Genomic DNA, 27,643 nt, shown 5'->3' with positions numbered 1-27,643 from the left:
GGTTACTCATGAGATGTGGATTGACACTAAATCAAAATGATTTTGTTCTGTGATAAACACATTTTCTGTGTATTAATCAAACTTTACCAAATTACCATTCTTCAGTACGTCTGCAGAGATCTTTTAAAGCAAAACTGTATGTAAAAACACTCTCCAATTCTTCTGATTCTTGACAGTTTTTTGCATTTAATGTTATGTAAATTTGATTGAATGGAATTACATGTGAGATAAACATTTGGATGTGACTTACGCTGGAAAACCCCAATGCAGAAATTTGATTTCAGGTTAATCACAAAAGGAAAGGACAGTACAGGACATTGGGAATAAGGAACAGGTGTGTGAGAAAGACAGCCAGACAGGAAGCAAATCACAATTTTGGCCAAAACATCTCAATGTTGCTATAGCAAGCAAACAGTGAACTAACAGTTTGAAGCATCTTGCATGAAAAATGGTATAAATATGGCACGTCTGTTCTTCAGCAGCTGGATTGTATTAACACAAATATACTCATAAATTATCAGCATCCCATTTTAATCTCTCCAGTGTATTTTATGGAAACTTGAAGGATTTTTTTCTACAATATTATTTATGGGCCTATTGAGAGAAGAATGATTGTCAATTTGTAACAGAATAAAATCATTAACCCTTTGGGTAGCAAATTACGCCTTACTTGTATTATCTGTTATACAATGTAAAGTTATTCTCTATCCACAAATGTGACTGATTTTACATTAAAACTTGCAATTGGCCACACTGGATATTTCACTAGTGGATAACATTGCAGACTAAACCTCGATACTGAATTGTGGTCGGTTATTCAAGTGCAGCGGAGGTCACCATTGTCTACTTCAATAGTGTCCTTATCAGACAATGCCTTATTTCAAGCAGTGTTGATTCACTGGGAAATCTCAAACCTGGGCTGGTTGGCCATTTGCAATGTCTAAACAATGGTCACAACCATAATCCAGATAACAGTTAAATATTGCATGAACTGGACACCAAGGACCAATTGCAAAACCAGTTGAACCAGACAACTACCTTAGTGGCTCTTGAAGTGCAGTCTGTGGGTGTCCTCTGGACTAGTCCAAATGCAAGTCATGACCACACAAGTCCACAGATGAAGCCATATGAGAACTGGCCAGTATGCTCTGCCCAAATACTTGTAACATCACACACCAGACAGGACTCCCAAGTGTTAGATGCTAGCAATAACAATTGGATTTTATAAGCTACCATTATAACATTCTGCGAGATTGGATTTTTAAAAATTGTAAAACCAAACAGGAACAAACTGAATGAGCAACTCCACGTGACTTTTTATCAGAGTAGGACCATTCTTCCTTCTAACTCTCTATCTTTAACCTGAGTTATATTTTTGCAATGACATGTAAGAGAGGGTGGGCAAGACTGGTGACCTTAGCTTCTCCTAAACAAAAGAGACCCTGAGAACTAATGTTTTAGCTAACAGTCAGATAACTCACTACAGTCTAAGGATGAAAATGGAGGCCATTTTTGAGTCTGACTTTGAAACTCACAATCACATCTTGAGACATCTCATAGGAATAACCAACAGTTTTAAAACACCCAGATGAACGCAGTAATCAAGTGACACCAATAAATCTGATAATGACAATCACTCAAATGAATAGACTTCTGCTTCATCCAGTTAACCTGTTCTGGACACTATAACTATTTTATTATGAGATCTAAATGTATTGGCCCTTTCTTTGCCTCGTTCTATCCTTTTACTTGCTGGCCATATGACTAATTAGATGATGAGTGGCATCTGTTCAAAACCAGTAGTAACTCAAACGCTTACCATGGACACTCAAATCAAACTTCCTGTCTGATTGTCCAGCCACATTAATAGCCAGACAAGTGTACCGGCCTGTGTTGTCCTCCTGTGCCCTTTGAATTTTCAGAGACCGCCCTTCGTTCTCCACTTGGATGCCTCGTCTGCTCACCACAGGACGCCCATCTTTCACCCATGTCAATGTTGGCCATGGAACTCCATCAGCTTCACATTCTAGCGTGATCTCAGCTCCCCTGGCAATTGAAATTTCTGTTGGCTGCCTACCACCATTCTTGATACTGGGCATCACTGAAACAGAAAGAGAAAACCGCCAAGGGTTGAGGCAAACTTCAAGTCACACAGGGGTCACACAGGGAGAGGTACTCCAGAGATATTGCGGTATCTGAAACACTTCCATTATATAAAATATTTCACCTTCTCAATTTACCCACACTCACCATAAATCTCCACACTATAGTCTTGTTTGTTTGTCCCAGCTAAATTAGTCCCTATGCATGTGTAGTTTGCAGCATCTGATATCCGAGTTCGAGCTATTTGTAGCATTTGGCTACCAGAGGAAACAGTAATTCGATCATCTTTCACTGTAGACAGTGGTTTTCCTGTGATTGGCAGTAAAGAACAGAGACAGAAAATATTAAGATAGAGATAAGCAGATCTGGATTTACAAAAGCAAACCTAGACAAAATATTTTTAAAAATTATTTCTTCTCATTATTAATCGATTTTTTTCTTTAGTTATATGAAAACTCATTACTTCTCATCCCTACATTTAATGCCATAAAACAATGGAATGTTGTTGGATGTTGCTGAAAAAACAATGGCTGGATGTTGCTGAAAAATACCCCAGAATGTTCAAGATGCAGTGTTATTAACCTGCAAATCAATCAGGGATGAAGACATTTGATACAAATTGAAGTTCCAAAACTTGATTATTAATTTACATCACTCCAATCTTAGCCTGCCCTTTATTTTTAAGAACCTTCTACACCTGCACATTAATCATCCACCAAACTCACCACAGTAAGTTAAGTAAAGAGTGTATGCTTTCAATAGCCTTCTCCAGTCACAAAGTGTACATAATACTCCATATTAATAAGATTTTGTTGCAATATTCTAACTTCAGACAAACAAACAACTGAACAGGTTTACCTTCACTTTTGTATAAGTGAATTCTATAGCCTCATTTAAAAAATCTAGCAACTTATGCTTTTGACCCCCAACTTTTAAAAGATTTGTTTGCACATGAGGAAAACACCCTGCTTTTCTAATTGTTTGATGGTTTTACTGTTGGGAATCCTTATTAATAAGAGTATAAAACTCTTGTAGTGAACAAACAAAATTTCAATTGAACTTTATTTAAAGAGAGAATTTCTCTCCTCCAGCCTGTCCCAAAACCTAAAAAACTAAATTGCTTGAACACGTTATTATTCTGAGGAACCTAGTCACTCTATAATTAACTTGTTGAACTTTCTTTTTCCCTATAGTTTATCTCCAGGCAATGTAGTCTCACAACTATTTATTAGGAATCAACTGCTATTTTAACCAGAAAACAGCTCAGAGAAAGCCAAATTCTTAAAGGGACTATCACCACAAGGTAAGATGGTGTACTTTTTCCCTAAAAGCCCATAGATCATCAGAGTATCTTACTTCCTTTAACGAGTCCATATCATTTACAAATATTGAAAACAACAATGGTCTAGACACTGATCACGAAGGATATAACTGTTCATACCATGCTACACTTAAAAACAAAACTAAATCTCTTACTTTCAACCAAGTTTCAGTTCACACAAATGAGAATATTGCTTAGTAACAACTCAAGTGATGAAGTGGTTATGACTTTCTTTCAAAGTCAAAGTTCCTTACCACATGTCTACAAATTTGGTATAGATTCATCAAAATAGAAACCTGCACCCCCTTCTAAGTGATTAAAGACTTAACAACAATCTAGATTTGTTCAATACATCGCATCAATTGCATGACACTTTGACCTTTTACGATAAGTTCTGTGTCCTATGATCCTGCCCCACTAGTTATCTGATGAAGGAGCAGCGTTCTGAAAGCTTGTATTTTCAAATAAACCTGTTGGACTACAACCTGGTGTTGTGTGATTTTTAAAAAATTAGCAGGGTGCTTAGTGGCTTAAACTACCAGTTGAATAGAAAATGGAAGAAGAATCTTTCCAACTTAACAGACAGTCCATTTGTCTTACTTCATCTTCATGAGTATTCAACTCAGGTTTTCAACCAGTCTAAGTAGAATTTGTGATTATAAAGGATGGGTGAGTGGATTTGCTGTCTGCAGCAAGATCATCTAATTAGAAACACAGTACAATTTACTGATGAACTTACCATTCTTTTGCCACTCAAGGGTCGGGTAAGGAATCCCAATGCAATCACAAAACAAACTCAATGTGTTTCCTTCAGTTACTGTCACAGATATTTGTTCCTTTAATCCATAAAATGTTGGAGGCACTGAAAAATATTTCAAAACATAGCATGTCAGAGTAAATATTGTGCTTATCACTGTCTGATCTTGTGTGATTGTCAACAAAATGTAATTACTTCTCCTCACAGCTCATGTTATTCCACCCATAGCTGCACATTTGGCTGAGAATCACAGAAACAGAAGTTTATAGCATGGAAGATAGCTAACCTGCCATTTTGTCCATGCTGAGTGACAAGTAGCCATCCAGCCTTACTACAATCTCCAGCTTTAGTCTGTAGGAACATAGGAAATAGGATCATGATTTAGCCATTTGGCCTCTCGAGACTGCTCCACCATTCATCTAGACCATAACCCATTTTCAAACCAAGCACAATTTCCCAACACTATCATTATTGCAGTTAATGTCTATAAAGCTATTCAGCTCTGTCTTGGGCATACATTATGTCAATAAATTTGCATGTTACTGCCCTTCAAATGAATAGCCATATTCTTTTGAAATAATGATAGTTTCTGCCATTACTATCCTTTCAAGCAGTGAGTTTTACATTCTCATGACGCGGGCTTTGCTGGCTTGCCAGCACTTACTGCTTTGTCCTTGTTGCTCTTGAGAAGGTGATGGTGAGCTGCATTTTTGAACTACTTCAGTCCACATGTTGTTGATAGACCCAGAATGCACTTAGGGAGGGAATTCCAGGGTTTTGACCCACTGGCTTGATGGCGATATATTTCTAAATCAGGATGGTGAGTTTCTTGGAAACTCCTCCCTACCTTTTATCTTAGCCTGCTGGACACACTTTCCTCATTCCTGAAGAAGGGCTGATGCCCAAAACGTCGATTCTCCTGTTCCTTGGATGCTGACTGACCTGCTGCGCTTTTCCAGCAACACATTTTCAGCTCTGATCTCCAGCATCTGCAGTCCTCACTTTCTCCTCGGAGTTTCTTGGAAGGTAGGTTGCAGGTGATGGCTTTGGAATGTGTTATCTAAGGATCTTTCATGAATTTCTGCAGTGCATCTTGTAGATAGTATACACTGCTGCTACTGAGCGTTGGCATGGGAGGGAGTAGATGCTTATGGATATGAATCAATCAAGCTGGCTATTTTGTCATGGATGCTGTCAAGCGTCTTGAGTGATGCTAGAGCTGCACCAATTGAATTGAATTGAATTTATTGTCAAGTGTACTGAAGCACAATGAAAAGCTTTGTCTTGTGAGCAATACAGACAGATCCCATAGTTAAGGAGCTTAGATAAGTAAATAACAGGTAAACAGCGGCAAAAACAAAAAGACAGGTACAGGTGAATGTTAAGAATTTGTGAGTCCATTCAGTTCAGTATTCTAACAACAGCAGGGTAGAAACTGTTGCAAAACCGGCTAGTCCATGTGTTCAGGTTTCTGTACCTCCTCCCCAATGGTTGAGGTTGTAGAAAAACATTGCCAGGGTGGGATGGATCTTTGAGAATGCTATGGCCTTTCCTTGACAACGGGCCTGGAAGATGGATTCTATAGATGGGAGGTTGGCCTTTGTGATTGTCTGGGCCGAGTTCACCACTCTCTGTAACCGTCTCCAATCTTGAATGGTATGGTTGCCATACCAGGTAGTGACATATCCAGACAGAATGCTCTTGATGGCGCACCTATAAAAGTTGGCAAGGGTATTCGCCGTCATGCCAAATTTCCTCAGCTGCCTGAGGAAGAAGAGACATTGTTGGGCCTTTGTAACCAGGGCATCCACATGAAGAGTCCAAGAAAGCTTGTTGTGGATGACCACTCCCAGGAGCTTGATACTCTCCACTCGTTCCACCACTGTGCTGTTAATGTGTAGGGGGGCATGAGTAACATCCGCCAAAAGAGCTGGGCATCACTTGACCAATCTGGTCAAGTGGGGAGTATGCCATTATAATCCTGACTTGTGCCTTTTAGATGGTGGACAGGCTTTAGGGAGGCAGGAGGTAAGTTACTCACTGCAATCTTCCTTGCCTCTGACCTGCTGTTATAGCCACTGTGTTTATGTAGTGAGTTAAATTGAGTTTCTGGTCAATGGTAACCTTCAGGATGTTGATAGTGGGGGATTCAGAGATGGTAGCATCATTGAATGCCAAGTGGTGCTGTTAAATTGTCTCTAACTGGAGATATTCATTGCCTGGCATTTAAATGACACAAATTTTACTTCACACTTGCTAGTCCAAACCTAGATATTGTCTGAATCTTGTTGCATTTGAATGTGGACTGCTTTAGTATTTCAGAAATCACAAATGATGCTGAACTTGTACATTCAGTGGCAAACATCCGCACCTGAAAAAGCAGGGAAGGTCATTGATAAACCAGCTGAAGATGGTTAGGCCTAGAACACTATCCTGAGGAACTCCTGCAGAGATGTCCTGGAGCTGAGATGATTGACCTCCAACAACCAAGATCATCTTCCTATGTGCCAGGTATGACAGCAACAAGCAATGAGTGTGCCCCCTAATTCCAACTGACTCTAGTTTTACTGGGGTCCTTGATGCCACCTCAGTTGAAAGTGTCCTTGATGTCACCTCACCTCTGGAATTCATCTCTTTTGTCCATGTTTGAACCAAGACTGTCAGAAGCTAAGTGGCCCTGGCAGAAACCAAACTGGACATCACTGAGCAGGTTATTACTGAACAGATGATGCTTGATAGCACTGTTGTTATTAAGTTTCAACAGCAATTGGCTGGGCTGGATTTGTCCGGCTTTTCACGTATAGGACATATCTGGGCAATTTTCCACATTGTCAAGTAGATGTAAGTTTTTGAGCACAAGTCTTCGGTACTATTGCTGGAATGTCGTCAAGGCCAATAGAATTTGCAATATCCAGCATTCCGGAATATTTCTGGATATCAGGTGGAGTGAATCGAACTGGCTGAAGACTAACATCTGTGATGCTGGGGATCAGTGGAAGAGGCCAAGATAGATCATCCATTTGACACTTCTGGTTGAAGATTGTCATGTGTGCTATAGCCATGTATTTTGTACTCTGTGTTGGGCTCTTCCAATATTGAGGATGAGGATATTTGTGGAATCTCTCCCATCAGTGAGTTGCTTAATTGACCACCACTGTTCACGACAGGATGTGGCAGAACTGCAGAGCTTAGATCTGATCCGTTGGTTGTGGGATTGCTTCGGTCTGTCTGCACTTGTTACTGATGCTGTTTGACATGCAAGTAGCCTTGTTTGGTAGCTTCACCAGGTTGACCCTCCTCTGGCTCGATGGCAAAGACTGAGTGGAGGATATGCTGGGCCATGAGGTTGCAGATTGTACTGGGAACAACTGTGCTGCTGTTGATGATCAACAACACCTTATGGATGCCCAGTGTTATTGATGATCGAGAATGGATTGATGGGGCAGCAATTGGCCGGGTTGGATTTGTCCTGCTTTTCACGTACAGGACATATCTGGGCAATTTCCACATTGTCAAGTAGATGCAAGCTTTGGAAGATAAGTCTTTGGTACTATTGCTGGAATGTCGTCAAGGCTGATAGAATTTGCAGTATCTAATAATTTTGTCTTCCTGTGCTGTCCATCATCTTGAGCTGGGTTATTGCTCAATCAGAGCCAAGGGCATTCTTATATGTTTCTCAAGGTGGTGATCATTCGTTTTGTGGAAGTCTGAACAGTGAATGTTAGTTTTGATGCCCCGGGTTTTTTTTTGGATTGGAAGCCTGGAGCGAGATTTCTTCAAAATACTGACCAATCCCCAAACGATGCTTAGCACATGAGTGTTTTCAATCCTTAAAACGGCTCTGACCTCAAGTTGCTGTTGGAGTCTTGCCTGGCTTTTATTTCAGATTAGAAAAAAACTCCCCAGTCACAATCAGCTTGGCCTTTGTGCCTTACTACTTAGTTTCAGTGTGTCAACAGACACTGTGTTGTGTCTCATTTCTACCCATCTGTCAGAGAAGTGCCTCAATGAATCATTCTCTGTCTACTGAATGAAGCCACTGACAGCTAGATGTGTGATCCATTCCAGTAATGCTTGTAAAAGTGAGGCCAGATGCTCCACAACATTGAAGCATTTTAACTTAGTGGCAGTGGGTGATGGGATCGGCAGCTCAGATTCAAAAGAAAAGCACAAAGGTCTTTCTTGATGTGTTTACAAAGTGATAACATTAATTGCCATCATGTATGTCTTCTGCATTAGGCAGCATTGGAAGTAATAATAGTCAGGGTCTCCAGTGACCTTCGACATGAAACCTTTAAGAGTTTCTCACCAGTACTGGAACATACAGCACCACAACTGTGCTAGCAATTGAACTAAAACACTTCAGTACAGCATCAGATATGTTCCATTTCACAAAATTATTTTATAGTGAAGATATGTATGCTACCTCTGGTTTGTGCATTATCTGGTGATGATCAGAGGGGAGATTATTTCACTGCTGGCACCTGAAGGATTCACCCTTTCTCACAGTAAGCACAGCAGAGGGGTAGAGCTCATTAAGTTAATTGGATACAGAGGTCGACACTGATAATCTAGTGAGTACAGTGAGAGCATTGCACTAATGAAGGCACTGTCGTTTGGACGAGACATTAACAACTAAGCCCCCATTTGCCTGCTTAGATAAACTTAAAAATGTCCTACTTTTGAGATGAGCAGGGGAGTTGTCCTCAATGTTTTGGAGAACCCCTCGATCATAATCACAAAACAAAATCTGATCATTATCACTGCTTTTTGTTGATGTTTGCTGAGTGCAAGTTGGTTGTTGTGTTTCCTACATCACAGTGGTGATCACCAATGCACCTAATTTCTTTTGGCAGTGTTGACCTTTGAGGTTCAGGTGCAGCAATCACTCCCACCTGCAGAAATCAATGTGTTAGCGTGCTTCTCAGTGGCTGCATGGCCAAAAAGCTTAGAAAGAACATTGATGTGACTACACTTTAAAAGTAATTTATCAGCTGTGAAGAACTCTGAGATGGTAGGCTGTCGAGAAAAGGGCAATTCAAATTCAAGGTGCTCTTTTTACCAAGTCCCAAATTTCACAGGACTTTAAACTACGGAAGTACAGGCTTGTACCAGAAGAGGGGAGTTCCTCCCACCTCCCTCCCTTTTGTCCCCTATCGCTGTTCTGTGAATTTCCAGTGCAAGCACCTGATTCTAGGGGTCAATACCACCAGAAGTTGTTTATCAGATAGTAAGTCACAAAGCCAATATCTTGTGTAGGTTTATTCCAAGAACCTTTAGTTTAAATGTCATGTCACAATCGTAGAAGAGTGGGTTGTGAGTTCATGGAATGTCCTGCCAGTATCAGTGGTGGACTCTCCCTCTTCATGGTCATTCAAGCGGGCATTGGATAAGCATATGGAGGTTATTGGGCTAGTGTAGGTTAGGTAGGCTTCGGTCGGCGCAACATCGAGGGCCGAAGGGCCTGTACTGCGCTGTATTTTTCTATGTTCTATGTTCTATGTTCACTATAACCAATCAACAGCCTTTTGGTTAACTGCCCATACAGTGACTCAGTTACACTCTTTTGAGTTTTTGGTCCAAATCTGTTCAGGACAATTTGGAACCAAATATTTTGTTCTGGACATTTTCTGATCAACCTGTTCAGAGATGTTATTGTACTCTGAAGGAGGTGGGACTTGAACCTGGCCACCCTGGCTCAGAGGTAGGGAAACTACCACAGCACCACAAGTAACCAAATGCTGTGCTATGGAACATAGCAGGGAATCATAACCTGCAGGCGTCAGTTTGGGAATAGTTTTATATAATTACTTAGACTGATTAATGCTTCTTAAGAGCTTCATTTCTTATGATAAAGACACTGCAGACTTAAGTTCCTTTCTGTTCCAACATGTCTAAACATATTGATTCAAACTTTCTGCACTGCAGTTTTAAACAGGCACTCAAATGCATTAAGACCACATAAACAAAATTAAACCCTTAAGTGTTTTTCATGTAGATTTCTATAAGATAGGCATGTTAAACTGTGATTGCTGGTCAGGAAATGTTCTAAATTCAAATAATACACAGTAAACTATCCAAACACAAGATATTAAGAAAGCAACTGTATCACATACTTTGCAGGGTTGACTTAGGGGTTTAGCACGGCATTAGAAAATGTTCAAGTTTCACCATTTCTAGCATCATCACATTTCTCAAAATGTAATGCTCCTGTAAACTCATCTTCAGCAAACTGGCCTTTCCTGAGACAGAAGATTCCCAGGAATACACTCACTTTCTCATCTTGGACCATGTGAGAAAAAGCAGGGCTAATTCAAATGAGCAAAGAAGGGGACTGAATAACAAAATGGAGTCAGTCTCCCAAAAACTGTCAAACTGGTTACATACTCCCTGCTTACCCCAGACGTGTAAGTTGTAGTTCTTCTCCGTTTTTCCAGCATTATTTGAAGCCTCGCAAGTATAGCGGCCAGCATCTTGAATTTGGGCACTCTTGATCTAAAAGATTGACAAAAATAATCACACCTTTCTTCCAAAATATACAATGCTGACTACCTGATGGAACTTTAGTCTGGATTTGGCCCATTGACTTCATCAATCTGAGAGTTTGGATCCCAGGACAAATTGCAAGACCAAAGCTTTGCAATCACTGATTAAGCTAAAACAGTGATTCTCAAACTTCTCATCCTCTGTGATCCCATTTTAAGGCTCGGAAATTGTTGTGACCTTTCAGTGAGGACTGAGAGTGTGACCTTGTCAGAGCTAGAAGACAGCTGTTGTAATTCAGTTACAGCTCCACAGTTCTGTGACCTTCTGACCCTTCATTGAGGAAGCCATGACCGAAAGGTTACACAGTGGTCAATCCTATCTAGTATCTGACTGGCATGGCACAATGGTTATCACGTTCACCTTTGAGTTCAAGTCTCACTCCAGAACTTAAATATAAAAATCAATGATAACACTTTGGTGAATGGGGGGAATGCTGCACTAACTGAGTGCTTGTGGTTTAGGCAAAATGTTAAACAGAAGCTCCATTTTCCTGCTTGGGTGAATGTAAAAGGTCACATGGCATTATTCCAAAGAAGAGCAGAATTTCTGGCCAATGCGTATCTCTCAATTAATATCACAAACACAGACTGGCAATTAGCATATTGCTGATTGTGCTAGTTGGCTGTGTGCAAATTAACTGTCACATTTCTGATGTTACAACAGTGACAACGTTTCAAACGTAGTTACAGTCATTGGTTGCAAAGCACTTTGAGATAACCAGTATGTGTGAAAAGTGCTACATAAATACACATTTCTTTCATTTCACTTGTTTTTACAGTTCAGGGATCAGTTTGCAGGTGATGCAAAACTTGGAAACATAATGTGAGAAGGATAGTGTAGAACTTCAGAGGGGAAAGAGGCAAGTTGATGGAGTATGCAGATACATGGCAATGAAGTTGCATGGCGGCATGGTAGTCACACTGCCAGGGATCCGGGTTCAGTCCCCCCTTGGGGTGACTGTCAGTGTGGAGTTTGCACATTCTGCCTGTGTCTGTGTGGGTTTCTTCCGAGTGCTCTGGTTTTCTCCCACAGTCCAAAGAAGTGCGGGTTAGGTGGATTGGCCATGCTAAATTGCCCAAACACAGTGTCCAGGGATGTGTAGGCCAGGTGGATTAGCCTTGGGAAGTGCAAGGTTATGGGATAGGGTTGAGGTAGGATGCTGTTTGGAGGGTTGACATGGACTCGAAGGGCCAAGTGGCCTGTTTCCACACTATAGGGATTCAATGAATGTAGAAAAGTATGAAATGATAAATTTTTGTAGGAAGAACATGTTCACACAAAAGGTAACTCTACTGAGAGTGCAGCAGTATAAGGACCTGCATGTATACAGGTATGACGTCTTTTAAATGAATCATAAAATATATACAGGGAGAAGCAGGTCATTCAGCCTATTGAGTGTAGGACAAGTTGAGAACATGAACTCTGAAGAACATTCCACCCAGACTTACCCTGTCCCTGTAACCCTGCATTTCCCATGGCTAACCTACCTAGCCTGCATATCCCTTGAGTCTAGATTAGAGTGGTGCTGGAAAAGCACAGCAGGTCAGGCAGCATCTGAGGAGCCAAAAAATCGATGTTTTGGGCAAAAGCCCTTCCTGATGAAGGGCTTTTGCCCGCAATATCAATTTTCCTGCTCACCAGATGCTGCTTGACCGGCTGTGCTTTTCCAGCACCACTTCAAACTCGACTCTGATTTCCAGCATCTGCAGTCCTCACTTTTGCACATCCCTTGACCCAATGGACAATTTACCATGGCCAATCCACCTAATCTGTGCACCTTTGGACTGTAGAAGGAAACCAGAGCAACAGGAGGAAACCCACACAGACTTGGGGAGAATGTGCAAACTCCACACAGACAATCGCCCGAGGGTGGAATCAAACCCAGGACCTTGGTATTGTGCGGTAGAAGTGCTAATCACTGAGCTACCATGGTTATGTGTTGAACTTGCATTAGACCTAGTTCAGCTTCAGCTGGAGTATTGTTTCCAGTTCTGGGCACAGCACTTCAGGAAGGATGTGCAGCCACTGGAGAGAGTGGAGAAGATGTTTGACAGAATGCTTCCATGGATGAAGAACATTAGTTATGAGGATGGATTGGAGAGGTGGGACTGCTATATTTGGAGAATACAAGGTTGAGAGTAGATCAGATTGAAGGTCTAGTCAGAGTTTCATAGATTAAATGATCACACTCATGAAGGGATTGAGAAAATTAAAGTAATTAGTCAAATAATAAAGTGATGTAGAAGTCCTTTTATGCAATGAGTGGTTAGGATTTGAAAGACAATCAATGTGTGATGGAAGTAGGTTCAACTGAAATATTGAAAGAGAATTAGATGATTATTTGAAAGGGAACAATGTGCAGGGTGAGTTGGCAGAGGAATGGCACAATTTAAGATAATCTTTTAGAAAGCTAATGCAGATAAAATGGGCTGAAAGGCTTCCTTCTCTGCTGTAGAAATTCTACCATTCTGAGTTATTAGCTGTTGTGAAAAAGCAATTAGAGTACTGATCAGAAAGTACAGAACAATTGCAAAAAGTATTAGTGCAAAAGGTGGTGGTCAAAATTAACTACAGCACCCTATTAAGTCCTAGTAACCATAATAATCTAATCTCACTGCTGTTTAGGGATGGAGCATAAATTGGGATATTGGGAGACATTTTTTAAAAAATGACTCAAAGATTTCAAGATTATAACAAAGACTAACAATCCAGCCAAATTGTTCACTTTGACAAAATATTCAAAGGTCTGGACCACACGTTAAAAATTAACTGCAAGTGAAGATGTTAAGTAAAACCTTTTTAACCAAAGCATAACGGGCTTGAGAAATAAATTATTTTTAGAAAACAGATAGTGAAAATACTTGGGGGTAGACAGGGTCAAGATTGATTTAAAAAATGAAATTCAGGATATGTCCCTAAAATACTGTTCTGAAATACATGCACTTCCATGGCATTGCAAACAGGTATCCAGGGAAGATTTCCAAAATTATGTGTAGTTCTATTTTGGCTTTGCAGCAAATTTATCTTCACTGAAAAAAACCTGAAAATCACCGATATTTCTGAAGTTTTATTTTCAAAAACAAACAATAATGAAGATATTATAAACTGGTATCAAACTCTCTCAAATCAGAGTAAACACCCACTCCAGAGATTTGAGCATAACATCTAGGCTGACCCTTCAGTGCAGTATTGATGCCTTGCAAAAGGTCGAAGGTGCCGTCCTTTGAATGAGGCATTAAATGGAAGTCATGCCTGCCTTGCAGGTGTGCATAAAATATTTCAGGACTATTCTCAAAAGTAGATGAGGTTTCCCTGGTATCCCTCAAACCAATCACTAGGAAGACATTATCTGGTCGTTAGCACATTATTGATTTTGGGACCTTGCCATGTATGAATTGGCTGCCACATCTCAAAAATATTTAATTGACTGTAAAGTGCTTTGAACCATGTTGAAGGTGTGAAAATTTCAATTAAAATGTAATGCTTTTCTTTGAAGTTAAACTTTGGTGAAAAAACTCAGAGCAAAACCTTTCATAGGTGAGATCAAAGACTCAATAGTAATACTGACCTCGAAGAGACTGGCATTTTCAGAGAGTCTATGATCTGCACGCATTGGTAGAGGTTGACCATCCTTTGTCCAGCGAAGAGTGGGTGGTGGGAATGCTTGACTCTGGCAGTCCAAGGATATGTAGTCATTCAAAGTTACAGAAACATTCTGTTCCTCTCCCAGAATACTTGGTGGAACTATAATGTTAAAAAAAAGTTATGAAACTGATTAGTTTACTGAACTCCATCAAAACGCTGTCTGTTCCACGACAACCTGGCCTTTAAGTTTAGCGTTTGGACACACAATGTCTCAGAACAGGAGTCAACAGTTCACAATGAAATTCCACACGTGGTGAGCTCTTGAATTCAATTCCATCAGAGGAAATAATGCAGTGTTACCCCCATATACAGACAAGAAGAAACTCCATTCAATTCGTTGAAGTGCTTGGAGAGGCTTTTATTTATTAATTAATTCTTAGGAGTGGGTTTAGCTTGCTGAGCAAGCATTTATTGCCTATCCCTGGTTGCCCTTGAGAAGGTAGTGGTGAGCTGCCTTCCTGAATCACTGCAGTTGATTTTGTGTAGTTACAGTCACAATGCTGTTAAGGAGGGACTTACAGGATTTTATCCCAGGCACACTGAAGGAACAACAATACATTTCCAAATCAGGATGCAAGTAGCTTGGAAGAGAATTTGCAGTTGATGATGTTTCCATCTATCTGTTGCTTTTATCCATCGAGATGGCAGTGGTTGAGAGTTTAGAAGATGCTGAGTAAGCAGTCTTGCTGAATTTCTGCAGTGCATCCTGTAGATGATACACACTTTTGCTACTGTGTTGGTGGTGAAGGAAGTGAATGATTGTGAATGTAATGCCAAATAAAAGAGCTGCTTTGTCCTGGTTGGTGTCAAGCTTCTTGAGTGTTGTTGGAGCTACACTCATCTAAGCAAATTAATAGTATTGTCACACACCTGATTTGTGCCTTGTACACAGTGAATTGGTGTTGGGGAATCAGGGGATGGGTTACACACTGCGGAATTCCTAACCTCTGACCTGTTCTTGCATCCTCAGCATCTATAAGGCAGTGGCATCTAACCTTTTTAAGCACAACATAATTTTTTGATTTTAAATACAAACCAGAATATGTCACCAAGAATATATCAGTTTATTTTTAGTGCTATCTAAATCTAAACTCAAATTTTATTCACTTTGGCTTCTACTCATCAAGTCCCAGTCTGACAGCTGTGATTGCACAAAATCTGTCAGTGACTAGAAGTCTGAGTTGTAATTTGAGTTTGCTCATCATACACAGTCCCTCTTATGTGTATCTGTGAGGTGGATGTGACACTTGCACCCCCTTCCCCCCCACCCATCCTCCCCCCCACCCCCGCCAAAATCATTATTCTGTGATCATTCCTTTCAATTCACTATCATTTTGCATAGTAATTCTCTTCACATCATCTCCACTACTTTGTAAATCAATACCTGATGAAATTTGGTACCAAATCCATCAATGCCTACTTGAAGGAAAGGACTTAAGACAAAGATGACAATTTGCTCCATTGCATCTAATTCCTGGAATCACTTACTGAGTTCCTCTAACTTCCTCAGGTGTACACAGATGATTTCAGAGTGGAACCAATTTCATTAGTCTTTGATTGTTTCTTTGTATTTTATCCTATTTTATCCAGATTTAGGAAATGTTGCAGCATTTTATTTGTTAATTGGGAGGACCACAGACCACCAGCTTGGTCAGCATTTACTGTCAATCCCTATTGTCCCAAAGGCAGTTCAGAGTCAACCACATTGTTGGGGTCTGGAGTCACAAGTAGGCCAGACAAGGTAAGGATGACTCATTACCTTCCCTAAAAACAATTTGTGAACCAAATAGGTTCTAGTGACAATTGATAGGTTACATGGTCACCACTGCTAGTTTCTTTTTTATTCCAGATTTTTACCGAATTCACGTTTCACCTTGTTGAAATTCCTTGGTGGGATCCAAACCCATTCCCTCAGAAAATAAACTGGTATTCTGGAATACTAATCCAATAACATTACCGGTATGCTATGGCCTCTCTTATTTTTTTGCTGGTGGATTACGAAAAAATGATTGTTGAATTTTCAAAATGGTCTTCAGCTCATCAAATTGCTTTGCCAAAGTATGCTGCTGAAAGGAAAACTTCTTGAATTACTGTGCATCGTTTTATGGTGTCATTACAAACTTCCCTTTTTACTTATTAATATACTTTGGTAACATCTCCAGTCAACTTTCTTTTCTTTTACAATTGTGAACAGAAATTCATGTTCCTAAAATGTACATACGTCGTACGTCTTCGATTTCTTTCTAGATAGTCCAGGTTCATCATTCATCATTAGTTGTTAGTTAAAGATGCCTCTCTTAACCAAGATAAAAACCAAGGGTAGGACTAGCTTACTAGCCTACAACTGAGAACTTGCCTTGAGTTCAAGATATGCACTACTTATGATGAATAACTGAGGGTACAGACTTTCTTTAACTAAGTTTTAAAATTGGTTGGACACAAATAAAAGTTCTGCATTTGCGACCAATCATGATAGGGTCTGGAAGCTGCTTTCTGCTTGCATTCATTTCACCTTCTGATTCATAATATCACTTTGCTGCTGATCACACTGCAGTCGGACTCTGAATCTGTGCGGCTGAAACACCAAAAAAGTTGCTAACTGCTTTCAGGTGTGGATGCATAGGATGTCCCCCATTTGATCATGATTTCTTTCCAGGGCCTCGGTTCTGCTTCTTCACTCAGACATTGCACAGCATGATTGTTGATGTGAACACACAGCTTGAGGAAACTTAGTTGGTGTATGAGGGAAGGAGACTGAGATCGACTGTCAGATAATCTGAGAGTGATGGGGTGAAGGGTTGAAAGGCTAGTCCTATTCAGTTTTTGTTACCCCAGAATGTAGATTGCAATTGATGTTGAGGGGCAAAGGTTAGAGTCTGTCTCATTGGAGATAGTCTTTGCCCTTTTTTCTTATTTTTTGACAGGATGTGGGTGTCACTGGTTAGGCCAGCATTATTGCCAATCCCTAATTGCCCAAGGGCAGTTGAGACTCAACCAAATTGCTGTGAGTCTGGACTCACACATAGGCAGATTTATTTCCTTAAAGAGTATTAATAAGTCAGATGGTTTCTTCCTCAGCCGCCTCAGGCGACTAACTGTGTGGAGTTTGCACGTTCTCCCCGTGTCTGCGTGGGTTCCCTCCGGTTTCCTCCCACAGTCCAAAGATGTGCAGGTCAGGTGAATTGGCCATGCTCAATTGCCCGTAGTGTTAGGAAGGGGTAAATGTAAGGGTATGGGTGGGTTGCGCTTTGGCGGGGCGGTGTGGACTTGTTGGGCCGAAGGGCCTGTTTCCACACTGTAAGTAATCTAATCTAAGTAATCTAATCTAATCTAATCTTCCCAACAATCAACAATGGTTTCATGATCATTATCAGCCTTTTAATACTAAATTTTAAGGAATTCAAATGCCACTATTTGCCATGGGTATATTCAAACCAGACTCCCCAGGACATTACCCGGATCGCATTACGTGATAATACCACTAGGCCATTAACATTAAGCCTGGCACTTATGTGGCCATTTGTCAGCTCAATCTGAATATTGTCAAAATATTGTTGCATTTATACATGGCCTGTTTCAGTGTCTGAGGCATTACAAATGGTGGTTAATATTGTACAATCATCAATAAATACCCCCGATTTCTGATCTTACAATGAAGGAAAGGTCATTGCTCACGGAGCTGAGGATGGTTGGGTCTAGGACACTATACCGAGGAACTTCTACATAGGTGTCTTGGAGCTGACATGGTTGACCTCCAACAACAAGAGCCATCTTCCTTTGTGGTAGGTGTGAATACAACCAATGGAGAGCTTTCCCGCCCTGATTCCCATTGACTCCTGTTTTGCTACGGCTCCTTAATATCATACTCAGTCACAAGCAGTAAATCCCCAGGACCTGATCACGTGTACCCTAGAACTCTGTGGGAAGCCAGAGAAATGGTGTGCCACAAGGATATGTGCTGTCCACTGCTTTTCATCATTTATATGAATGATTTGGAGGTGAACATAATAGGAGGTATAGTTAGTAAATTTGCAGATGACACCAAAATTGGACACAGAAGAAGGTTACCTCAGAGTAAATGGGATCTTGATCAGATGAGCCAATGGGCTGAGGAGTGGCAGATAGAGTTTAATTTAGATAATTGTGAGGTGCTGCATTTTGGAAAGGCAAATCAGGGTAGGACCTTTACACTTAATGGCAAGGTCCTGGGAAAAGTTGCTGAACAAAGAGACCTTGGAGTGTAGTTTCAAAGTACCTTGAAAGTGGTAGATAGGATAGTGAATAAGGCGTTTGGTATGCTTTCCTTTATTGGACAGAGCATTGAGTATAGGACTTGGGAGGTCATGTTGTGGTTATACAGGACATTGGTTAGGCCACTTTTGGAATTTTGTGTGCAATTCTAGTCTCCCTCCTATCAGAAGTATGTTGTGAAATGTGAAAGGGTTCAGAAAAGATTTATAAGGATGTTGCCAGGGTTGGAGGGTTTGAGCTACAGAGAGAGGCTGAATCGGCTGGGGCTGTTTTCCCTGGAGTGTCAGAGGCTGAGGGGTGACCTTATAGAGGTTTATAAAACCATGAGGTGCATGGATAGGGTAAATAGGCAAGGTCTTTTCCCTGGGATGGGGGAATCCAGAACTAGGGGCATAGGTCTAAGGTGAGAGGGGAAAGATTTAAAAGGGACTCAAGGATAACGTTTTCACATAGAGGTGGTGCCTGTATGGAATGAGCTGCCAGAGGCAGTGGTGGAGACTGGAACAGCTACTACATTTAAAAAGCATTTGGATGGTTATATGAATAGGAAGGGTTTATAGAGATATGGGCCAAGTGCTGGCAAATGGGAGTAGATTAGGTTAGGATATCTGGTCGGCGTGGACGTGTTGGAATGAAGGGTCAGTTTCCGTGCTGTACATTTCTATAACTCTATGGCTATGACTAGCCTTGTTAAGGGTAGTTACTCTCCATTAAGACCATAAGATATAGGAGCAGAATATGGGTTTTTGGCCCATTGAGTCCTCTCCACCATTTGATCATGGCTGACATGTATCTCCATTCTCCTGCCTTCTCTCTATAGAATTTGAGCCTGTTACAAATCAAGAACCTATCTACTTCTGTCTTAAATACCCTCAAGGACTCACCTCACCTCTAGGCTTCAGCCGCTTTCCATGTTTGATGAAAAGTTGCATTCAAGTCAGTAGCTGGGTAGCCTGATGAAACTTAAATTGACTATAGTGAGCAGGTTATTGCTGAACAAATCCATGATCTGCCATGGGTGGGAATGAAACCTAGCTTCTCAGAGTATTATCTGGGTTCATGGATTACTAGTCCAGTGACAATACGCTGTGCCATCACCTCTTCCATTATGTTTCCTCTGAGAAAGAAGCAGAAAGCAATAAAAGGGCAGGTGCTGCTCCTCGGATGCTGCTTGAACTGCTGTGCTCTTCCAGCACCATTAATCCAAAAATAAAAGAGGCACCCTACAAATGACTTCCACATCAAGATTAATCAATGTTTGAGAATAATATCTTTCTACAGTATCCACCAGGATAGTTATGTGAAAACAGATTCATTGTACATATATGGCAATTCATCTTGTGGGTGGCACGGTGGCACAGTGGCACTGCTGCCTCACAGCGCCAGAGACCTGGGTTCAATTCCCGCCTCAGGCGACTGGCTGTGTGGAGTTTGCACATTCTCCCCGTGTCTGCGTGGGTTTCCTCCGGGTGCTCCGGTTTCCTCCTACAGTCCAAAGATGTGCAGGTCAGGTGAATTGGCCATGCTAAATTGCCCGTAGTGTTAGGTAAGGGGTAGATGTAGGGGTATGGGTGGGTTGCGCTTCGGCAGGGCGGTGTGGACTTGTTGGGCCGAAGGGCCTGTTTCCACACTGTAAGTAATCTAATCAAATCTAAAGGTAATCTAATCTAATCTTTCCTGTGTAATTGCCTAATCTTTATTATGTGGTCAAGAACCAAAAGCTCACACGATTATCATTGGTGTAATCTATAAATGGCTACAGTAAGAGATTCTATAGAGATTGTGGGAATATGATCCAATTAAAACAACTGGTTATTACCTCAGCTCTCGCCCTAATAATTCAGCAACCAGCTTGAAATTGCACCTCACCCATACCAGATACTTCCGTACCAGAATACTCAAGAATTGTGCTACCAATGAATCTGCTTTCTCAGCAAGTTCCACAAATTAACCTCATTAACCATTTCTCAAGTTCATTTCAAGTCTTAATCAAATACTTACGATAAACTTGCAGATGGATTTGCTTCTGGTCCTCTCCAGCAGCATTAACAGCTACACAGGAGTACACTCCTGAATCAGAGAAGTGTGCGCTGGCTAAGGACAGAATCTGACCTTCCAACAGGAACTAAGTGGACAGAAAATAAATACTTTAACAGAAAATCCCAGTCAAGGGGGTCAGTAACGTATTGGTTATGTTACTGGACTGGTAATCCAGACACTTGGACAAATGCCCCAGAAACAAGTTCAAATCTCACGAGGAACAGTAGCAGTTACCTCTTCATAGGTAGCCTTTTGCTTTTGGGGTGAGACACAGAAGACTCTTGGAATCTGTGTGTCCAGTACATTCTTGTAAACATTAATATATTCCAACTAGCTCAAAAAGATCTACCAAGAAAACACAAGTTTATGAAAACCAATTTCACTGACCTTTAACCCTTCAGTCATCATGGAGATAGGGGTATTGTCTTTTAACCATGTTATTTTAGGAGGAGGGTCTCCTGTCGCTTCACACTGAAGTTCAATGGGTTGGTTTATAAGGACAGTAACCAGGTGCAGAGCAGTTGAGATCACTGGTGGAACTACAAATGAAAGCTTCAGATCAGTCAGAATACTCGAAGTGTGCAGAACAGCATTTACCCCCACAACAGAACAGACGCTTACTATTATAAACTAACATCTAGAATTCAAAGGTGCTAGAAAATGAAGTATAAATGCCCAAGAATGGGAACAGGTCATGTGCATCAATGTTAAGTATAACATTTATCCTTATGCCGGTGTTAGGGAGAATAAGTAGGAATCTCTTTCAATCCTGATGCTGGAGTCAAAACTGGAGAACCAACAAACAATGTAATATGACTAAGGTGAAATGTATTGCAAGTGTTAGATTGTCTTTTTTCTTGAACTGAATCTTTTTCTCTGCTTCTCCAGGTGGCTGTTTCCAAAGTATAGATTATTCCAGCCAATCAGGCCAGAAACCTGCTCCCCTGTTTTCGGCCAATGCGGCTCTGAAAGACATAGGATCACAGAATTTTTATGACACAGAGGAGGCCGTCTGGCTTCTCATGTCTTCACTAGCTCTTTCAATGAACAAATCATCTACTGCTTTCTCTGCAGCTATGCATATTTGTCCTTTTCAGTTATCAGTCTAAGCTCCTTCAGAAAGCCTCACTTTTGAAAATTGAACCTGACTCCTCAACATTCACAGTGTATTGCAAATCCTAAGTATTCCCTATATGGGAAAGCTTTTCCTCAATTTACTTTTACTTCTTCTATTAATTCCTTAAATCAGTGCCTTCTCGTTCCTGATGCCTTCAGAAGTGGGTACAGTGACACTGCTAATAGCGTATCAGTGTAATCTAAAAGGAAAAACTCTTTGGACTTTCCTTCTTTACAAAGCGAAAAAGAGTGTCTCTTCTCAGTACTTTTTCAACAACAAGGTAGCTAAGATCCACTAAGTTATACTATGAATAGACTATGGGATTGTCCAATCACTGCTTTATAACATTCATAAACAGTAGGTAAATGTTTGAAATTTTAATGAATTCAACCGAATAACAAATGATCAACATACCTTAATACAAAATGGAGAGGACAATAAGTCTTTCATTTATATTCTCTAAATTTTGCAACATATTTCAATTAGTTGTATACTGAAATGTTCATAATTGTGCAATTCTTTTATTATTTTATACCTTTTAAGGTCTACAATTATGCTATCAAGAAGGAGACTTATTTCACTGGGATTCTCATCACAATTGGGCAATCGCCCTGATGATCTTTCAACAAAGCAATTACTAATATGATTGCACAGACAATCAGTTATTTTAAGCCAACCCCTTACACCCAGTGGTCATGGAATCACAAAGTACAGAAGTGGGCCTTTGGTGCATCAAGTCTACACCAACACATGGGTGGCACGGTGGCACAGTGGTTAGCACTGCTGCCTCACAGCGCCAGAGACCTGGGTTCAATTCCCACCTCAGGTGACTGACTGTGTGGAGTTTGCACGTTCTCCCCGTGTCTGCGTGGGTTTCCTCCGGGTGCTCCGGTTTCCTCCCACAGTCCAAAGATGTGCAAGTCAGGTGAATTGGCCATGCTAAATAGCCCGTAGTGTTAGGTAAGGGGTAAATGTAGGGGTATGGGTTGGTTGCGCTTCGGCGGGGTGGTGTGGACTTGTTGGGCCGAAGGGCCTGATTCCATAGTGTAAGTAATCTAAAAACAACTCTAGATCTACACTTGTTCCACCTTTCAGAACTTGGCCCACATCCTTGAATGCTATAACATTTCAAGTGCTCATACAAGTATTTTTAAAAAGTTGTGAAGTTCCCCGGTTCAACTCCCTTCCTCGGCAGTACACTCAAGATTCCCACCATCTCTGGGTGAAATTCCTTTTAGAGTCATAGAGATGTACAGCACAGAAGCAGACCCTTCAGTCCAACCCGTCCATGCCAACCAGATGTCCCAACTCAATCTAGTCCCACTGCCAGCACCCGGCCCATATCCCTCCAAGCCCTTCCTATTCATATACCCATCCAAATGTCTTTTACATTTTGCAATTGTATCTCCACCACTTCCTCTGGCAGCTCATTCCAGACACGCACCACTCACTGTGTGAAAAGGTTGCCCCTTAGGTCCCTTTTATATCTTACCCCTCTCACCCTAAACCTATGCCTTCTAGTTCTGGACTCCCTGACCCCAGGGAAAAGATTTTCTTATTTATCCTATCCATGCCCCTCATAATTTTATAAATCTCTATAAATTCACCCCTCCAACACTCCAGGGAAAACAGCCCCAGCCTGTTCAGCCTCTCCCTATAGTTCAAATCCTCCAATCCTGGCAACATCCTTGTAAATCTTTTCTTAACTCTTTCAAGTTTCACAACATCTTTCCGATAGAAAGGAGACCAGAATTGCACACAATATTCCAATAGTGGCCTAACCAATGTCCTGTGCAGCCGCATCATGACCTCCCAACTCCTGTACTCAATACTCTGACCAATAAAAGAAAGCATACCAAATGCCTTCTTCACTATCCTATCTACCTGCAACTCCACTTTCAAGGAGCAATGAACCTGCACTCCAAGGTCTCTTTGTTCGGCAACACTCCCCACTACCTTACCATTGAGTGTATAAGTCCTGCTAAGATTTGCTTTCCCAAAAATACAGCACCTCGCATTTATCTGAATTAAACTCCATCTACCACTTCTTAGCCCATTGATCCAACTGGTCAAGATCCTGTTGTAATCTGAGGTAACCTTCTTCGCTATCCACTACACCTTCAATTTTGGTGTCATCTGCAAACTTACTAACTATACCTCTTATGCTCGCAACCAAATCATTTATGTAAATGACAAAAAATAGAGGACCCAGCACCAATCCTTGTGGCACTCAACTGGTCACAGGCCTCCAGTCTGAAAAATAACCCTCCACCACCACCATCCGTCTTCTAACTTTGAGCCAGTTCTGTATCCAAATGGCTAGTTCTCCCTGTATTTCGTAAGATCTAAACTTGCTAACCAGTCTCCCATGGGGAACCTTGTCGAACGCCTTACTAAAGACCATATAGATCACATCTACCACTCTACCCTCATCAACCCTCTTTGTTACTTCCTCAAAAAACTCAATCAACTTTGTGAGACATGATTTCCCATGCACAAAGCCATGTTGACTAACCCTAATCAGTCCCTGACTTACCAAATACATGTACATCCTGTCCCTCAGGATTCCCTCCAACAACTTGCCCACCACCGACGTCAGGCTCACCGGTCTATAGTTCCCTGGCTTGTCCTTACCACCCTTCTTAAACAGTGGCACTATGTTAGCCAACCTCCAGTCTTCCGGCACCTCACCTGTGACTATTGATCATACAAATATCTCAGCAAGAGGCCCAGCAATCACTTCTCTAGCTTCCCACAGAGTTCTAGGGTACACCTAATCAGGTCCTGGGAATTTATCCACTTTTATGCGTTTCAAGACATCCAGCACTTTCTCCTCTGTAATATGGACATTTTGCAAGGTGTCACCATCTATTTCCCTACATTCTATATTTTCCATGTCCTTTTCCACAGTAAATACGGATGCAAAATACTCGTTTAGTATCTCCCCCATTTTCTGCGGCTCCACACAAAGGCAGCCTTGTTGATCTTTGAGGGCCCCTATTCTCATCCTAGTTACCCTTTTGTCCTTAATGTATTTGTAAAAACCCTTTGAATCCTATTTGCCAAAGCTATCTCATGTCTCCTTCTTGCCCTCCTGATTTCCCTCTTAAGTATACTCCTACTGCCTTTATATCCTTCTAAGGATTCGCTCGATCTATCCTGTCTGTACCTTACATATGCGTCCTTCTTTTTCTTAACGAAAAATCCTCTAACTTTTGGACTTTCATTTCAAAATTATGCACTCTTGTCATTCAACTAAGGGAAACAGGTGCTTTCTATCCACTTTGTCCATACTCCACATAATCTTATACAACTCAATCAGTATCCCATTCAGCCTTGGCTGCTCTAAAGAAAACAACCTGAGCCTATTCAACCTCTCTTCATTGCGAAAATACTCCATTCCAGGCCACATTTTTATGAATCTTCTCAGCACTCCTCCAATGTAATCACATCCTTCCTACAGTGTGGTATCCAGAACTGCACACAGTACTCCAGATGAGGTGTAGCCAAAGGTTTGTACAATTCCAACATAATTTTCCTGTATTTATAATCTAAGCCACAACCGATAAAGGGAAGATTCCATAATCCTTCTTAATTACCCTTTTAACCTGCCCTGCTTCCTTCATTAACAAATTCTTTATAGATTGAGGGACATGGGTCCAATTAAAACAGCTGGTTATTACCTCTGTTCTCAGCCTAGCAGAATTAATACGCAATTTTGGTCTCCTTCCTATCGGAAGGATGTTGTGAAACCTGAAAGGGTTCATAAAAGGTTTACAAGGATGTTGCTGAGTTGGAGGGTTTGAGCTATAGGGAGAGGTTGAATAGATTGAGGCTGTTTTCCCTGGCATGTCGAAGGCTGAGGGTGACCTTATAGAGGTTTATAAAATCATGAGAGGCATAGACAGGATAAATAGACAAAGTCTTTTCCCTGGGGTGGGGGAATCCAGAACTAGAAAACATAGGTTTAAGGGTGAGAGGAGTAAGATATAAAAGGGACCTAAGGGGCAACCTTTTCACACGCGAGTGGTGCGTATATGGAATGTGCTGCCAGAGGAAGTAGTGGAGGATGATACAATTGCAACATTTCAAAGGCATCTGGATGGGTATATGAATAGGAAGGGGTTGGAGCGATATGGGTCAAGTGCTGGCAAATGGGGCTAGACTAGGTTGGGATATCTGGACAAATTGGACCAAAAGGTCTGTTTCCGTGCTGTACATCACTGTGATTCTAAGTGGCTTTGTCATTAGAAAATGTGGCAAGTGGAACTTATTCTGATGAAAATAGACACCCTCACCAGGCTGACTGAGCTTGGGGGATACCACTTGAGTGAAGGAAATTGTGTAGCCTCACTCACGATGAATCCTGAACAGAGGGACTCTAGGTCAGCCCACATCAAAACCTCAAGCCTCAGCAAAACTGATAAAGCTTTCTCTAGGATCAGGGCTGGCAGGCCATTGTAAATGCTGCTGGTATGCAGACTCAAGCAAACAAAAGAGTCTCACTAGGTCTAAATTGAGTAAGAGAATCCATAAGCCAGTATCAAGGAGCATATCCACCCTGGAAAGTACACTACAACTGGTTGACACAGTTAAGTTGCTTAGCAACATCCAAACCAGAACCAGTCAAAGTAAACGTTTGATTGAATGATCACAAATAGGAGTCAGAGGAAGCAGAAATGATGCAAAAGTGCCCCAGGAGAAGCTACAGGAAAAATAATGGATCTGTGTCCCAGGACTTGGGTGGGGGGGGTGGATGTAGTTATTGGAACAAGCTCAGCCAAGTGGATCTCACAGAACAGGAATTGCCTGATTGGGGCTGTTAACTTAGTCTAGTCAGTGAGTCCTGGTTGACAGATATAATCAGGAATGTCAGGGGTTCTGGTGTTATTTCAGGGGGCATGATAAGTAAGTTTGTTGATGATACTAAGATTGGCCCAGTGGTTGATAGAATCACTACAATGTGGAAGCAGGCCATTCGGCCCATCAAATCTACACCTGCCCTCTGAAGTAGTGGCATGATACTAGAAATGCTTACCCCAACTCAAAGACGACTGTTGCGAGTGAATCTCTTCAGGGGCATGTTTTCCTCTCATAGCCACTGAAATAACTCCATGAAGGCCAGTCACCAAGCCACCCTTTATTTACATGTGCGTAGTACTTGATATTGATAAGCTAGCTCACAACTGGCTCCTAGAGTGAACAGAACCCCTTAACAGTCCCAGTCAGGAAACTCATATTCCATGAGATCCACCTCGCTGACCTCATTCTAATCACTACATACCTACACATTCTCTTCTACATTGCTTAAATATATCACAAACAATAAGGGACCCTGCATAATCCTTGTGGTACACCATAATACACCAGCATCCAGTCACATAAACAGCCTTTTACTATCAGTCACAATAATGCCAACTTTAGATCTAACTTGCCGAATTACCCTGGATTCCATGTGCTTTCACCAAGTCACATCTTCCACAGTTTTGGTCTATTATTAAACAATGCAATCTATAGGATCCAGCTCACCATAAACCTTTAAGCTATATTGCAGTTCTGTGCTGCCAGCCACATTGGTTGCCACACAGCGATACTGTCCGCCATCAGACACCTGGGCATTCTGTATCCTCAAAGTTCTTCCATTCTCCAACACGCTGCTACCAGCCAAATCCGTGATCAGCTTCTGCCCCTTGAACCAAGTCAACACTAGATGACAGTGACAAAGACTGGTTAGTGACAGAAGAGATCATCTTGCTAAAGATCCACAAACATTCAATTACTCAATAAATACATTATGGAAATTCAATTTGGACATTCATTATTTCAAAGTCAAAACACTGATACATGGACAAAGACACAGAGC

The 27,643-nt window shown here is 41.3% G+C and overlaps 1 protein-coding gene across 3 annotated transcripts in view; it reads right to left on the bottom strand.

Annotated features, from left to right (window-relative positions):
• The window catches only part of LOC140469322 (hemicentin-1-like), a 438,266-nt gene that overhangs the window by 184,713 nt on the left and 225,910 nt on the right, over positions 1 to 27,643 (bottom strand). For all 3 annotated transcript variants that reach the window (XM_072565717.1, XM_072565718.1, XM_072565719.1), the window contains exons 38-45: positions 27,310 to 27,486; positions 21,051 to 21,202; positions 20,625 to 20,748; positions 14,296 to 14,471; positions 10,580 to 10,676; positions 4,164 to 4,286; positions 2,251 to 2,412; positions 1,820 to 2,101 (exon numbers count right to left, since the gene is read on the bottom strand). In XM_072565717.1, coding sequence (XP_072421818.1) covers positions 1,820 to 2,101; positions 2,251 to 2,412; positions 4,164 to 4,286; positions 10,580 to 10,676; positions 14,296 to 14,471; positions 20,625 to 20,748; positions 21,051 to 21,202; positions 27,310 to 27,486 — 1,293 coding nt within the window. The remainder of the gene's footprint in view (positions 1 to 1,819; positions 2,102 to 2,250; positions 2,413 to 4,163; positions 4,287 to 10,579; positions 10,677 to 14,295; positions 14,472 to 20,624; positions 20,749 to 21,050; positions 21,203 to 27,309; positions 27,487 to 27,643) is intronic.

This window comes from Chiloscyllium punctatum, chromosome 49 (assembly GCF_047496795.1).
Source record: "Chiloscyllium punctatum isolate Juve2018m chromosome 49, sChiPun1.3, whole genome shotgun sequence".
NCBI lineage: Eukaryota > Metazoa > Chordata > Chondrichthyes > Orectolobiformes > Hemiscylliidae > Chiloscyllium > Chiloscyllium punctatum.
The sequence above is the reverse complement of the archived record's forward strand: the minus strand, read 5'-3'. Positions and strand labels throughout refer to the sequence as shown.